This window comes from Prinia subflava (assembly GCF_021018805.1).
Source record: "Prinia subflava isolate CZ2003 ecotype Zambia chromosome W unlocalized genomic scaffold, Cam_Psub_1.2 scaffold_37_NEW, whole genome shotgun sequence".
Classification (NCBI taxonomy): Eukaryota; Metazoa; Chordata; class Aves; order Passeriformes; family Cisticolidae; genus Prinia; species Prinia subflava.
This window is the reverse complement of record NW_026960612.1, coordinates 285,933-302,480: the sequence shown is the minus strand read 5'-3', so window position 1 is coordinate 302,480 and position 16,548 is coordinate 285,933. Positions and strand designations below refer to the sequence as shown.

Here is a 16,548-nt window from a genome sequence, read left to right as displayed (position 1 = left end):
ACACTTCCACACATCAACACAGTGACAAAGGACAGAATCAAAAAGAATGTCTTCAGTTGTGTGAAAAAGAGCTACAGAATACAGCACATTTGTCAAAAAATCCCAGCGAGTTCAACCAGGGAATATTCTTGCTCGGTGCTCGCCAGGCTGGGGAGGAAGTCAAGTGGAGACTACTTCTAAGTGGATGAACGAGTGAGGGAGGAAAAAGTCAAGAACTCCTTAAAGTTATGTCAGCAGATGCTAGCTCTTCTGAAAATGGGTTGGAACAAATTCTGACAGAGTTTTAGGAAAGCAAAAAGGTCACGCAGGAGTTTTAACAGCACAGGTTAAGGGGCACTGCCAATGTCACCTAAAGACACTTTGGCTTCTGCACCTGTATTTTCTCACCAGTTAAATACAAAACCCTACATAAAGAATATGTGGGTTAAGGTCTGTTTAAAATTATTTTTATTCTACTTTTGCAGCAGATGTCATTTGTGCAGCCTCTGTGAATGCTATGTTTCAGGCCTCACAAACACAAATCTTTCTCTGGACAATCTCCTCTATTTCCAGCACCATTTTTCTACAAATTGAAATACTGTTGAGGAAAAGATGCTCTTTGAAGTCTCAGCTGAAAAAGAAAATAGGTATCATTGGCCTAATAAGATCTTTCCCATGAAAGGTAGTTTATGAGCCTTCTTTCTTAAATGTACCTCTTTTGTGTGGAATACAAATTTCCCAAGTCCTCACTAGCCTGTCAAGCATGGTATTTATCCACCACAGCTGTCTGAAATGATGGATAAAGTTATCTTAACAATTGAATTTAACCTTGATGCAGAGGTTCATGCCATTCCAGTCTCTATTGTGGAAAAAAACTTCATTTTGAAGGTACCAGTAAACATCTGCCATGGCACGTTACAAGGGTTATAACTACAGAGCTGGAAGCTGCTACAGCAGCCCATAGGCAAGAACATAATATCCTAGCTGACCTCTAGACAAGTACCTCGATGCAGGCTTTACCCAAGTGCAGCACAAGTGGTCAGGAGCATATCTGACCTTCCACTCTCCTCACTAGAGCCCTGACACATCAAGTTCTGGAGTGCTGGCTCCAGACCCACTCCCAGCATCACATCACTCTTGTGCTGACACTTGTGCTTGCATGGAGATTGTCCACAAGCAGAACGTGGCTGAGTTGAGACCTTGGCATCACCACCTCCTCCTCCACCCCTGGCACTCACCTGCTTGTTTCTCAGGGGCTGAATCACTTCCTTGATGCAGAGATCCAGGTTGCTGATATAGTCTTTCTCTGTCTGCATGAGTTCTGCAATGATTTTCACTCTCCTGGCCATCATTAACCTGCTGACTTCTTCATCCTTCTGTGGCAGGGTGGCAGGGGTTGAGGACAACACCTGTGTAGCCATTTTTTCTGTTTAAAAGAGGGAGAGATTTGTGAGGAGTGTAATAATTCCACATGCTCTCCCAGCTTGCCCTGCATGACCGTGGGTGGTGGACAAATGGCCATGGTGAGCAGGAAAAGAAGCATAAGAAAAGGCAAACCCAAAACAAGGCTGAGTGTCATCCCATCTCCTTTTAAAAGTGGACATGGGTATGCCAAAGCAACTCATCCATTTGGCACGGAGGGGATGACCCATCATTGGCTTAAATGTTATGTATCAGGCAGAAATTTTCTATGGAGCATGGGAGAGTCTGATTCTTGTCACACTGAAATTCAAGGATAGCTGATGCCCTTCTACTCCTTTGAGAACACAGTCATGGTCTGACATCTATTATGATTTGGAGGATTGAAAAAAATGTGCTCCTGTGAAAGAAAAAGGCTGTTTACCATTAAAAAAAACCCCTTTCACAATAATAACCTTTGTTCTGTACAATGTAATGTTGAGTTACATTTCATGGGAAATTGAGGACTGCAAGTACTGGATGACAAACTTTCAAGTGAAGACAATGTTACTAACAATGATGATGAATCCTCCAGCTCTGTTTACAAATAATTTTTTGGAAGAGACAAAGGAATTAAAGGAGAATATGGGAAAACCTTTAATGATCAATAACAACCGTTTCTTGGGACAGCAGAGATCACTGGGATTAGGACATTCTTCACTGTTTTTTAGTACTTAACGCCTAGGATATCTGATTTGTTTCAAATACATGGAAATGCAAGTGACTCTTCTACGGATGGGTAATTTGTGTACATTACAGGACCTGCACACAACCTACTTATCTGTAATGATGGTCTTCCACTTGCTGGTCTGTAAGCCAGCCTGCAGAGATCCATGTCAGCTGTAAAAAGGGCACTGAAATTTATCTGTGTACACTGGCAATTTATATTTTTCATTAAGAAACACAGACACAAAACCCCAAAACAAAACAAAACCAACCAAACCCAAGGAAAATATTTCAGAGGCTATCCTGGTGTTTTTCTGCTAGCCACAAGATGGTGCAGAGTACCAACAAAGATGGACATATCATTAGCGTGCTCAAGTCTGCATTACTCAGGCTGAGCTTTCACAACACCGGCTTTTATTGCCCAGCAGCAAAGGATGGGAATCTCTGCTGACAATCAGACTGCTATACCTTCACATCAACTTCTTGTAGGGATTGTACTGAAGGAGGTATTAACAAGCAGTATCAGGCACTGATTATATTGCAGTTATTTGAATTGATTGTTAAGGGTAAGCCATGAGCACTCCAGTGAGCATCGAACAGCACAGCTTGTCCTTACAATACCAGCCAAGGCTGTAGGGGATAACCCACAGCTGGACTTGTGGGAGCCAAGCAACATTCAGTACAGAGGGCTTTGATCCATCTTCCGACAAGAGGTGTAAAATACAATAAATCCAATGTATGATGTTTGTCCACCCCTTCTACAATTATGCTGACCACTGATATTCAGAAAGGACAGGTTTGTTATTAATGATTCTCCCACCAGGTTTTCAAGTGAGACTGATGTGACCACAGATAGTTTTAAATAGCTGCTTTTGGGACTGCAGCTCTGTCTCTACACCACTAGTTTTAAATAGTGAGGACAAAGAACCTCAACAGACCTTGGTGGGGGGATGGAAGGCAGAGGAGTAGGGGAGCTGTTTTCTCAAACTTTTTCTACTTAGATACACTTTTCAGCTTGGAGTTTTTAGCCTTGAAGTTTGTGTATAACACAGGCATGAACATTTTGTCCTCAAGTTTGTACAGAGACATTAAAACAGAAACATGAAGAGGATGTCTCCCCTCTGCAAGGCCTTGGCTATCAAAAGAATTTTAGGCTTAACCTTGCCCTGATGAGTTTGTGCTGGTGTGAGTGCATGAACCACACAAGAGCTTGCACTGCTGCAGAGTTCATCCACTAAAGGTGCTGTGTCCTGGATAATACAGACTGCCCTTTAGTGAGGAGGAGATGAAAACTGATACCAGTATCACTTCACATCTCCCTTGGAGAAATTTCCTGCTAGGGTTGCAGAATAGGACCACCTTGCCTGCTGCTGACATGCTAAAGCAGCAGGTACTTTTTCTTCTAAAAACTTACAGTATGTAACTGTTGGAGTTCATGTCTCCATGGATCCTCCACAGAGAGTGAAATGTGAAGGGATTGAATTAAAACCTTTAGAAAAATTAGAATATATAAAGCCATATATGCATAAAGTAGAAATCTAAGCCTCAGTTTTAAGCTTCACATGCCCTAAGTGCCTAGTTGGTAGTGTAGAAGTACAGAGCTTCAGGCCTAGTGATAGAGTTTAGACACAACAGAGTACTGTTTATAATTTTTAGTATGAATTTTGCCCAAATAAGATAAAGTTTTTTACGTATGTTAAGATAGAGTTTTTCACATAACAAGATAGAAGTTTTACGCACAATAAGATAGAACTTTTATGCTAGTAAGATAGAGTTTTTGCACTTATAGATATACTATATGCGTAGGTTTTTGATGCTGCTTTTCGTAGTTTTTCGTAGTTTTTCGAACTTAGAAAATCGCACCTAGATTGGGTAGTGTGTAGATAAAGATATGAATATGCATTTGTAACTTATGGATAAAAGCCTCTGGGTTGGAAGTGAAGGTATCGATCGATCAATCTGATCTATCGATCCAACCTCAACCTTCTGCAGCCTGAGGAACGAGCCCTGCCAGGGAGCCGAAATGGGAATCTAAAGGTACCATCTATTGCAGTCTTTGTTGCTTGGGATCAGGGCCCTGGGGTCCCATCCCTTCCCTTTCCCCCTTGTGGCATTTGTCCCGGAACTCTGTTCGGGGCTGCTGGGGACTCTGCGAGGGTTTGGAACCCCAGGACCCCTTCTTGCCTCTGCGACCCCAGGACCGAGACCCCCTTCCTGTCCCTGCGATCCCTGTGGCCAGGAACTCTGTGTGAGTTTGGGACCTTGGGACCCCCTTCCTGTCACTGCGATCCCGCGGTTGGGAACTCTGCCAGGTTCTGGATCCCCACTGCCATCGCGGTCCTGCGGCCAGGAACTCTGCTGGGTTCGGGATTGTAGAACTGCATTTTATGGAAATGGTTTGCTCTGGCTCACCCCTGGAAAGTGTATGGTTTATCCCAAGTCTGTAACCTCCCTGCAGTATTGTGTGTCTGTAACTCTATTGGCTGAAGAATCTTCCCACGCCCACTTTGAACCTCTCTGTTAAGGGTGCAAACGGAGAGGGCTCACCCTCTTTGCCCTTGAAACCTCGGGAGGCTCCACTGCTCTCCCTTTCCCTCTCTCCCCTTCCCCCTCTCCCCTTCCCTTCCCCCTCTCCCTCAGTGACCAGGTTGCCTTCCCGGGGTAAGACTCCAAATAAACCCTCATCTCATCAGCACCTCACCAGCCATATAGAGTCTCATTGCCTGACAGTACACAAATACCAACGAGCCTAGAGCCCGGGGGGGGGTTGCCTTCGATATGAGGCAATGGCGACCTGGTTTCAAAGAGTCAGCACGGCAACTCGACTCCTTGAGTCACTCGGTCCATCAACACGCTTACACCAATGTGGTGGACGGCAAATGGCGGTTTATTGTATTACACATGGGGTTAAATAGTCTAAAGGGTCTTCTACTATGTCAGTGGGAGGGCAAAGGATCTAAAGGTCAGTGGTTGGTGGGAAGCTAATGGGGCTAGGAGGGGCCACCACCGAAGGGACAGGGGGAGGGTCCTTATCTTCCCGTGACATCACGTGATCTTCCGAGCGCCTGTCCCTAGCTATCACCCACACAGGGGGGCTCCCAGGGAACCCTCCCCGGGGACCCCCCTTAAATCTAAATTACAACACGGGATCCCTCACTGCCATTGCGACCCTGCAGCCAGGGACTCTGTGCAGGTTCTGAATCTCGGGACCTTTTCTGTCACTGTGATCCCCGTGGCCGGGTCCCCTGTCTGGGATTTGTGATCCCTTTCTGTTATTGCGACCCTACGGCCAGAAACCCTGTTTGGGGTCAGGAGTTGAAGGTTGTTTTATCCTAAGGCTGGAATGTTATGTTTAATTCCATGTTAAGACTGCTGTTTATTCTACAATTTCATTTCTAAGACTTTATACTCATATACTTTATGCTCATAACTAATTGTGACATTGTAAGACTGCTCATTTAGGACTCTCGCACCTTTAGATACATGCTTTCATATAATAGACAATTCTGTTTACGACCTTAAAATGTTCTTAGACCATTAAGACCTATAACCTGTAGAAACGGCCTCGGCATTTATAAATTCACAAGTAACCACACGAACAATCCATTTCTATTCTAGTTTTGCACCAAAATCAGGATTTTTCTTGAGATTGGGTGTGAAAATGTTTGCATGCATGTAACTGTGTGCAAAGAGTTCAGGGCAACTCCTGAGAAAGCACAGAGAGGAAGATCTCAGAAGTGTAGTTTTGTCTTAGATGCAGATGTTATGATATCCGATGAAATTTTAAGGTAAACACAACATGCTGTACAAAAGAACTTTCTAATCTTTTATACTGGTGGCAGGGGAGGCCATTATATGAGCAAAATAAAGCCACTGTATTTCACTTCAGGCGGGAAGTCACAAACCCTCAAGAGGCTGTTCTTTCCGTTTGTCATTAGAAAGCCCTGATCAAATTTGATTCTTGAATTATGTCAGGACTCATCTATTATCATTATTGCATGATAGATAATAATTCCAGGAAAGAAAAACTCTTCTCAACAGGAAGAAATAATCACAAAAAACTATCAGTTAGATGCTGTTTCCTTATAGAAAATGTGTTTTTCATAAATGTTTCCTTTTGTTAAATGTAATATAATTTTCCATTTCCACTCAATATGTTCACTTTTTCATTTCAGGCATATCTGTCTCTATAGAATGCTACAGCAAGATCTTGAAGTGATGATTACAGCCAAAACATATGATTTCATGTTCGACTGATTGCTTTTGACAAGTTTGAGAACATTAGTAGTTTGTGGAAATCCTTGTGGAGTAAGTGCAAGTTTAATGAATGCACAAACAGTGAGTGCATATCTGGAATACAATCAGACTCATTTCTACCTGGTAATGTGCACCAGCCCTGGAACAGATGAAGAGAGGATTAGCAGGAAAAGACATCCCTGAGGATTAACTGCTACAGTAAGAATTTGACTCATTCATCTTCAGAGATGCCAGGTATAGAAAAATGAAAAAATAGTGTTGGAGGTTAGATTTGCCTCTTTTTCACTTACAGAATTTTTCCCCATAGCTTGCTAAGAAACCTTAACAACAGTGGTTAACCAGAACAAAGGGAGTAGGCAAAGGACATGGCAGCACAAGGCTACACCTATTGTTTTGAGTCTCTGGGAGCTTCCCTCAGAAGGGAGAAATAATGTGAGCTTTGGGAAAGGTAAAAGAGAGCTGGGCGAGGGGCAGTTGCTGTCTTGCTCTCGGCATTGAGGAGGACAGTCAAGCTGCCGCTTGCTGCAAGAAGAGTTCACGGCCATCACTCCATCTCGTCCTGGGAAATCTACTGTAATCTGCTCGTGTACCCGGGAATCCTGAGCTCGCTTTCTCCAGCCCTCCCCCCATCGCCGCTGCTTCTTCGGAGCTTTGAGGTTTTCCTCCTACTCTGTAGCCCTGCACTGCCCAGCTCTGCTGGGACATCCCTGCCGCTCCAGCTACCAGTGCAGTGCATCTGACCTCATCCACCAGCCCAGGACTTTCCACCCTTCCAGCTTGGCCTCTCAGAGTCATGCAGGGGCACCGAGATCAAACTGCCCTGGGCTTTTGGGAAAGAAAGCGCTTGAAGTTCCTGGTTCTGTTTATTATTAATGCTGTAGTTGTTGATTGTTTGTTTGTTTTGTTATATATACTAGTAAAGAACTGTTATTCCTATCCCCATACCTCTGCCTGAAAGCCCCTTTAATTTTCTAAATTAGAATAATTTGGAGGGAGGGGATTCGAATTCTCCATCTCTAGGGAGGTCCTGCCCCCTTCCTAGCAGATACCTGTCTTTCAAACCAAGACAAATAGTCTGTTGAATAATTATTCAAACCATTGAGTTTTAAGCCCAGTTTACAAAAAAACTAACTGGTACTTTTACTAGACATAAGAATAAAAAGTAGAAGGCAATGTTTGTAATTAATGCTTTTGTGATGTCAGCTATCTGCAGGAGTTGCCTTTCTGGAAGACATTCCTTTGGAGATGACTTGGGTTTTTCAACTATGTATTGAAGTACTTGTCTCTAGATGCATGAAACAAGAGGTTCATTGTTTGATGACAATTAAGAAGCCATGTGTCTTACAAAAACAGGTTTTTGCAAGCGTGAAGTCTAAAGATGTCCCCCAGATGTATTACGGTCCGTAGCTCTGGGAGGGGGTCCCCGAGCACGCAGCACCTCGAGGAACGACACTTCCCCCTGGAGCTCTGATCCTCTCAGCTGTTGCTTCTCAGGGCGCAGAGATGACACAGAGGTGAGACGGGTCTTGGGGTGAAGCTGAGGTGGTTTATTGAAGGTGTACCAGACGCCCAAGACCCTGAACAGGGGTCAAACAGTGGGTTTTACGAGGGGGTGGTGCAGAACAGACAACCCATGAGGGCACAGCTAGGGAGGGGTCCAAGGCAGGGTTTACATCTTACAAATATATCAGGGGGGAACAGGGGAGGGGAATGATACACAGTGACAGATAGGACATTGAGTAACTAAAGATTGATAGGGAAGGTTCTGGGGAGAGGGATAGGAATACAGGGGATTGACATTTGGGAAAGGAGGAGAATAGGGAGAAGATAGGCACCTGGGGGCTAATAGGAGAGTCTCTAAGGAGTGGCTAGCTAATAAGTAAAAGGGATTGACATATAACCGATTGAATAGCAATCAGGGTATGAGTCAAAATATAATACAAGCTGATACAAATAAAGACAGGCTCCATTATAGGGTATGGGGGAAGATATGCTTAGGGAAGACATACAGCAAATCCTAAAGCATAACCATAATTTCAAGCAAACCCCTTATGATTGCTAACTCACACATAAAACAGAAGGCTAGCCAAGAACCTAAAGCAAAAGCACACTGCAACATAGATGGAGACATCCCACAATGTGGTGAGAGCTTGGAGGAACAGAGCTTGCAATGTGCAAAAGTAGCAGCTCTCTTCTAGGCCCACGGGAGGTACTGAGGGACTGTTCCAATCCGCTTATAGGGAGGAGAGATGAGTTTGCCTCAATCCACAGCTGCAGAAAGAAACCAGGTTCTAAACATACCTGAAAGCAAGATTAAAACACAAACAAGGTTATATGTTGGGATCCAAAGCAATAATACAACTTTATTTTTCATAAAAGAGGAAAGAAAGAAAATCAGAAAAGTAAGACAATGCCAGAATAATTGCAAGAAGCACAAGAAAGGGGTTACCACCATCATGGGTCCAGCACTGGCTTATAGAGTGAGATGGGGGAGTTCCATGCGGGTACAATGGGTCTTTCTCCAGTGAAGGTTCTCCAAGAGCAGTCCAGTGACCCAGCGAGGGAGCAGGGCCACAGCAGCAGGACCAGAGTGGGACAGGGAGCATGGGCGGCCTCATTGGAGCAGCCAGGACAGCAAAGGACAGCACAGAAAGCAAAGATTCCAGCACTGTGTAGATTTTTGCAGTGCAGCCCCCCGCGACAGCTTAGCCATTTGCTTTTAGAGGGTTTTCAGATTGGCAGTCTTCACATGCACTTCATAAAGCTCATTGGCTGGCTCCCTGGTGTATCGAAAAGTTTGCTGCTTGCTCGCTTAATATATCAAAAGTTTGCTGCTCGCTCCTCTGGTGTATCAAAAATCTGCTCGCTTAGTGTATCGACTACAAGCTCTATTAATAACTTTCAACTCATTTTCTAAAATAAAGCAGTTTCTAAAGTTTTTGTTAAAGGTAACTTAATACTTTAATTTTCAAACCTTAGTCTTTGAAGAGGTAATAGAGAAACATTCCTCACATTTTACTCGTTCACTACAGGGACCCACAGCAAGCAACCGGAGGAGCAACCATAGCAGGCCTGCAAAATCTCTGTGCATAAATCTCCCTGGTTTTCATGCCTAGAGAGTGAGCAGCTCCAAGAGGTCTCTTCTATCCATCCTTTCTTCCAGGTAAGATGCTTTGATTGGATATTACATTCACTCTTGGTGTGGGGACCCAGATTTCTCCCCATCCAGTGCTTCCCATGTGGAACCATAGGTTCTAGCACAGAATATAGGAACAAGTACAGTGATGCTGGTGGAGTGAGTTACAGACCTTTTTGTTACCTAGGCAGCCTTTGAAAGATGCCAAAGGAACAAGAGTTCTGCACTTGCACTGTGAAGATACAAGGATTTTGCCTGGCACAAGGGACTGGTGAAGGCATAAATTACCAAAGTATAACAAACAAATTACAGAATTACTGTTTTCACATGTGAAACATGAGTCTTGTATCACCCTGGATAAATTATTCCTCTGTGAAAACAAGTCCTCAGATAGCCTGTACCCTCAGATAACCTAGCTATTACACATGGGAATGTACACCAGCTTTTATCAGCTGGATTTGGGAATGAAATGCAGGCAGCCAAGCCCAAGGACTGCTGCCATGGCAGCTTTCCTCTCCCTCCTCACGCTGTCGCTCTGGCTCTGTTCTCTACACCCCTGCATCCACTGCAGGGGCTGGGAAGGCTGCAGGACACTGAGACTGGGATCTGTGGAAGCGAGGGAACCTGAAACAGGACAAGCAGTGGGGAAGGATGGAGTGTGACTCTATGTGCAGACGAAGTGCATCACATTAGATAACACACAAGAGTTTTACTCCAGATGCCACTCCCCTTGTGAAGGACCACATGGGGTGTCCTTACAGTTTCCACCAGAGTTCTTACAGTATAACAATATGGTGCAAACATGGCACGAATTAGACCACTGAAGACCAAGTTGGGCATTAAAATAGAAAATTATTGGGAGGGGCTTGAGGAAAAGCTTTTTTTTTCTTTTACTGAGAGGCTCATAACAGCAGCATTGTTCAGGAGTGGGTTTGCCAGTGCACAGGCTGTGAGCAACACATGCAAAAAGCCCCTTTTCTGAACCCAGGAGGAAAACACTGCAGGACCAGAATGACCTTGCATCCGTATTCCTGGGCAACAGGTTTGCTTATAAAATCTGTATCAGAGACTTCTGTGCAATTAGGTCATTCGATCTTTGATCATTTTCCTGTTCCATAAGGTACAGAGAATATTTGCATCCAACACGCAGGTTCTTTCTTCAATTCCTTGACAGCAGACTGCTCTAATTATGTGTGTGCTGACAGGACTACAGAGAGCTCCCATGTGACAGTGGTGGAAGGGAAGAAAGCTTATTATCAGGTGACAAGATAATGCCTTCATTGTTAGCACCAATACTTACAAATAAACCTTTCCAGGGTGTCACATACCTGTATAAATGCACCACCCCTGTGGCAAGGAGCTAATATGTTAATAAAGCAGGAACTGAGGAAGGGTTGTACCTGAACCACTTCATCTGGGACACAAGCACCTCAAGATCTGGCATGGATTAGCTGTACAAACTGTGGGCTGTAGGGCCCACAATGCAAAGAATCCCAAATAATAAAATGTTTGCTAATATGCTCAGAGGAGGATCTGTAACCCTCCTTGTGTCCCAGTTGATGCCTTTGAAGGCTGACCTGAAACAGAGACTGGACAGAGCTAGAAAATAAAGTAGGTATTTATTGAAAGGCCTCCAGGATCCACCTTGGGCAGAACAGGAACCTCACCAAGGCTGCACCCTGGGTGGACTAAGAATGGCCACATGAAAAAAATGGCTGCCCAGTCAATAGATATTACATTTTTATAAGTTTTGGTCCATTTGCATATTGAGGTTTAATTGTCTAATTACAGCTTCAGGTTGTGCGGTTCCATCCTTCTTGTTCCTCCTCTCAGTCCACCGTTGTGTTGTTGGGCCGACAGTTGTCCTTGGTCCCCAGTAGGAAAAGGATTTGTTTTGTCTATTCTCAGGGTTATTGTTTCCCTGAGATTCTCCTTGGGGTTGGTGTTCCCCAAGGTAATAAGGTTTTCCCCCAGGGTTGCTGTTCCCTCAGGGTTTCCTCTGGGTTGCTGTTCCCAGAGGTAATAAGGTTTTCAGTCTTCTCTTTGCCCTAAGTGTTACACACCAGAGGTAGAGACAACAAGCTGAGTCCGCCGGTGCACATTTCCAAGGTTGTTTATTCTTCATTATCTCAGTCCTTTTTCAACTCTGCTAGGCCTCCCTGGCAGGGTACCTTATCTTAGTTCTTTCTCAGCTCTGCAAGGCATCTCCGCAGAGCAGGACACGCAGCAGACTGGGCGGATCAGAGAGCCCCGCACCTTATGTACAGTACCCCTGACCCAACCACTGTCCGAGACATATTTTTATTTACAAAATTTTACCAATACCTACTACCTATACTAACATGTCAGTTCTACTCTAAGCCAATCTCTAAAACCCAACTCAGCACAAGATGGGGGACGAGAGCAAGAACAAGGAGGACAGGGGCCACTCCCCAATTCCTCCATCTTGCCTCTTCAGCCCCATATACTAAGAATCCTAATTTCTATATTTATATTCTATAATAAACCATCCACTACTTATTTTAAATTCTTAGGATTTGTGATTCTTCCTGCATGTGCGTGTTCACTCCCATGGACAGGAATCAGTCAGTGTCCTCCTGGGATCTGTGTGGGTCTAACTGACCCCCCTGTACAGATCCCAGACCCCCCTGTCCGGTCTCCAAACCCTCCAGGGTGGCCAGAGGGATGTTCTAGACTCCAACAGTCTATCTACTCTGTGAAGAGAGCTTGCTGGCACTTAATATGAGGCTCAGGACTGCATCTCTAGGTAGCACAGAATCTGAAAATATGACAGCTGAAACCTAAGGGGAAACAGAATTTCTTAGAGAACATGGACATGAGGTATTTTGGAATGAGATCTGTGCTATCCCAAACTGGGCCCCAGTTTTGGGCCTGTGTAGAAGTAGATAAGCCTGTGGTGCAGTTAAAATTTAGATTAAGGTGTTTATGCATTAGATAGGATAGTTATTATGAAATTATGGTAGCTACCTTAAATTGAGATTGTTTGCATTCCTTTTCACGCTGAACACCATTTAGAAAACACCTGTAACTGTAAATTATCTGAAACTGTATTTCACCAGACATTTTGAGGAATAAAGAGGAGAACGTACTATTTCACCACATTGTTTGTGCTCTGCATTGCTCTGTCCAGCTTCCATGTAATTAATACAGGCCATGCTTTCACCTGGCACCCAAACAGGGACCCTCTGTTTTCACTTAAATGTGGTTTTATTTTGCCTAAATGCAGTTTGGTTTTTAGCTAAAATGCGGTTTGGTGCTTTTTTTTCCTTTTTCATTTAAATACGGTTTTCGCTTCAATGTGGTTTTGAATTTTCACTTAAATGCGATGAAAAGTCTCTTTGCTTGTATCTGAATTGCGAACAAATTTCTGGACTGAGTTTTTCCAAACCACCCACAGAGCCGCCGCGAGCTCACAGAGCTGGAAGCTGGAGAGTGACCTGTCTGGTTTAATTCGGAGAGAAACATCCGCACACACTGGAAAGGAGAGGTAAGCGGCCATGGCTTGAAACAAAAGAATTGAAAGTAAAAAATGGAGAAGGAATTTCACGCCCCAAGGCAGTTTCTTGCAAGTATTGTCTCTAAAAGAGGCAAAAAAATAAAAGAAACTGACTTAGAACATATAGCCCTATGGGCAAGAAAGAAAGGAAAATTAAGCCAACCATGCCTTGTTTTTAGTGAAGCAAAATGGAAAGAAATAGGCGAAATGCTATGGGATTTAGCTATTTCATGGGGAAAAGAAAGTAAGTTAACTACAGAGCTGGGCGCAGTTTAGAAAAAAGTTGTAAATACCTTGCGAATGTTTTCAGCCAAGCGAAAAGCAGCCCAGGCGGCAATGCAAGCTCTTGAAGGGGTGGCCGTTGAAACAAATGAACTGCAGTGATCATCTAAGGTTGCGAGGTTTTTTGGTATTAGTTCCACACATCCAGTTAAGGGAAATACAGCCTCTGTTTTTTCCACGCAGTAAGATGTGGTGGATTCTGTAGCAAATCTCACTGTTCGAACACAGGAAGTTCCCCCACCGGTGATCAGAGAGACTGAGAGCAAACAGGAAGCCAGGCAGTCGCCTGACTCTGGGGGCATGGGGAAAGATGAGACAGGTGGGGCCAAGGGCGGAGCGGGGTTGGCACCAGAGACGAAACAGAGGGGCGGGGTTCAGGGTGGTGATGTGAGCAGGGCGGCCCAAAACCCCCCTCATAGGAAAACAGAGTGATGACGCAGGCGCACCTGACCCAAACCATCAAAACAACAATGGCAACCCCCACGGCAGTTTCTGGGACCCTGGTTATGTTCCGGCCTGAAGCAACAGAACAGCCAGCTGCCACCCCACAGCAAATCACAGCAGCCCCGTGCACCCTGCTTTACTCAGAATCAGATGGAGAAAGTCCTGAATCCAATTTTCATGGCACTCTGCAGCGGCAGAAAAAATTACAGTGTTCAGATGAATTGCAACAAATAATAGCTAAGCTTGCTGAGCTGTCAACTTGCCAAAGTCAACTTGAAAAGCAAACAGCTGTGGCAACCCAAATTTCTCCACAAAAGCTGCAGAATCTGTCAGCTTTGTCCTCTTTTCACTCTGACCCATCATTTCCGCCTTCTGCATAGCAGATGGAGCTGCCAGCCGCCCAACAAAATCCAATTCAGAGGTGCTGGGCAGGTGTTTTACAAGATGCAGTTTTAGAGGGAGATTTCAAAGTAGCCAACTCTGTTGCTTGTCCAGTCATTACAGAACAGAATCAGGCTTGATGGGAGCCCCAAAAATGGAAAGTGTTAAGTTCAGCTAAACAAACAGTTTCTACTTATGGGGTCAGATCAGAAGCTGCCAGAAACATAATTCAGTACATCTTTACAGCCGATGTACTTTGCCCAGCAGACTGTTCCAGCATTGCATTGCCGGGGGGCTCACTCAGAGCCAACGGCTCTATTATGACCAGCCCAGATGCCGCGACAGAGTTTGCGAGGGTCAGCCTGCGAACAGTGCAAGCCGTACTGACTCCTGTGGGTTCTTGTCTTATCAGGGGCTTGGGTGAGCGATGGTAATTCGACAGGCAGTGGAACAAAAGGAGGAAACAATTCCAGACGAACAGAGGGTTTATTACAAACACCTCTCCAGCCCGGGATTGTTCGGGGGGAGGAGGGTGCAGGGGGTTTTTGTCCAAGGGAGTCGGAGGGGGGGCAAAGGGGGTGGTCAGCCGCTGCCAGCCAACCAGGGCAGGTTGCTAAGGGATCCGGGGGTAGGAGAACATATTTTGGGCTAATCAGGAGAGAGTAGGAGGGGTTTTACAAAGGCGGGAGAAATAACAGGCAGCTAACCGTGTGCTGCATAACAGGTGCAGGAGTCATGTGAGTTAAACAAAGGAACAATCAGGGGGTGGGGTACAGAGAACCCAACGAGTACAAAATTATACAAAGCATAACCGATTAAATTAATACACTGCCACATCTCCCCCTTTTCTTTTTACTAAAAAGAATGAAACTGAGGGGGGTCCAGCAGATGCTCAGAGTCCAGGTAACATTTGGCAAATCAAGGTTGTTGGGTTGGCCGCTAATCGTCTGCGAGGCTTTCACCGTCACCTTCTTCCTCAAGCTCCTTCTCAAGCTCCTTCAACTCATCTTCAGTAGCCGTGGCCTTGGAGACCCGAGCAGCAGCCGGAGAGGGGGCAGATGTGGAACTTAAAACTAACTTAATTAACAATCTCCTGATTAGTCCGAATGCAAGACAAACAACTAAAATAATAAACAAAATCAACAGACATGTTTTTAAAATGGACCCGGCCCATCCTGATAGGCCCCAACCTTTCAGGAAGAGCACGGTCGGGAGGCTTAGCACCCTGGGTCTGGGTCTGAAAAACAAAACTGGGGGGCAAAAGATTATTAATTTGGGTCACAAAAATAGGTAAAGGACAGGTCATGGTCCCATTCCCACAGAATGGGAAGAGAGGGTCTGGAGGAGACTCGCCTTGGATGGCAGAATGCCGCCGAAGCCACCTGTGGGACGCTGTCGTCACGCTCCCTCTTCCTTTTAATAAATGGTTTCACCCACTTGGCAGGTATCCATTTGATCCTGGTAGGCGTGAGGACACAGGTGTACCCACGCCCCCACGTCACCAGGTCAAATGGACCCTCCACCTTCCCTGACTCAGGCGATCTCACCAGCACCGGGGGCTTGGGATCGAACTGCCACTCCTTATTGCACCCAAAGTGTGTGGTAATGGGCGGATTTGGACTTTCGAAGGAACAATTTAGAAAATTGATGACATAAAGGGCTCGGGCCAATCTGATTGCCGGCGGTTCTACCTTTAACACCTGCTGCTGTTGTTTAAGGACCCTCTTGATCTCTTGGTGGGTCCTCTCTACGATTGCTTGGCCTGTGGGGGAGTGGGGGATGCCTGTTTTGTGCTCCACTCCCCATTGCTGCAGGAAGCCAGCAAATTCCTTGGACTTGTACGCAGGGCCGTTGTCTGTTTTGATCCCCTTGGGGATGCCCATGAATGAGAAGGCCTGAACAAAGTGTTGGATAGCATGTTGGGCCCTCTCGCCTGCGTGCGCAGAGGCATAGACAGGGCCAGAGAAGGTATCGACGGAGACGTGAACGTACTTCAGTCTCCCAAATGATGGAATGTGGGTGACATCCGTCTGCCAGAGTTCACAGCTCTCTAACCCGCGAGGGTTGACTCCGGCATGCAGGGTAGGCACAGCGTGGGACTGACAGGAAGGACACGAGCCAACAATCGCCTTAGCTTGTTGACGTGTGAGGTTAAAATGTCTAACCAAGCTAGGCGCGTTCTGGTAGAACAACTGATGACTGAGCTTGGCCTGCTCAAAAACATCAGGCAACGGGGCTATGGCTACAGGGGCAGCAAGAGCGTCAGCCCTCCTATTACCCTCAGCAATAAACCCAGGCAATTCCGTGTGCGACCTGGTATGCATCACATAAAACGGTTGCTCTCGGTGGGAGACAAGTTTGACCAATTTCGAGAGCTGCTCATACAGAGCTGTGTTGGACACCTCTTGTAAAATGGCCTGATCTGCTC

General features: G+C 45.4%; 1 protein-coding gene across 1 annotated transcript in view; it reads right to left on the bottom strand.

The window, feature by feature from the left end:
- Window positions 1-16,548, bottom strand: part of LOC134565162 (rho guanine nucleotide exchange factor 38-like) — a 136,233-nt gene that overhangs the window by 98,046 nt on the left and 21,639 nt on the right. The window contains 1 exon segment of the mRNA XM_063424621.1: window positions 1,218-1,405. Within this exon segment, the coding sequence (XP_063280691.1) occupies window positions 1,218-1,405 (188 nt within the window).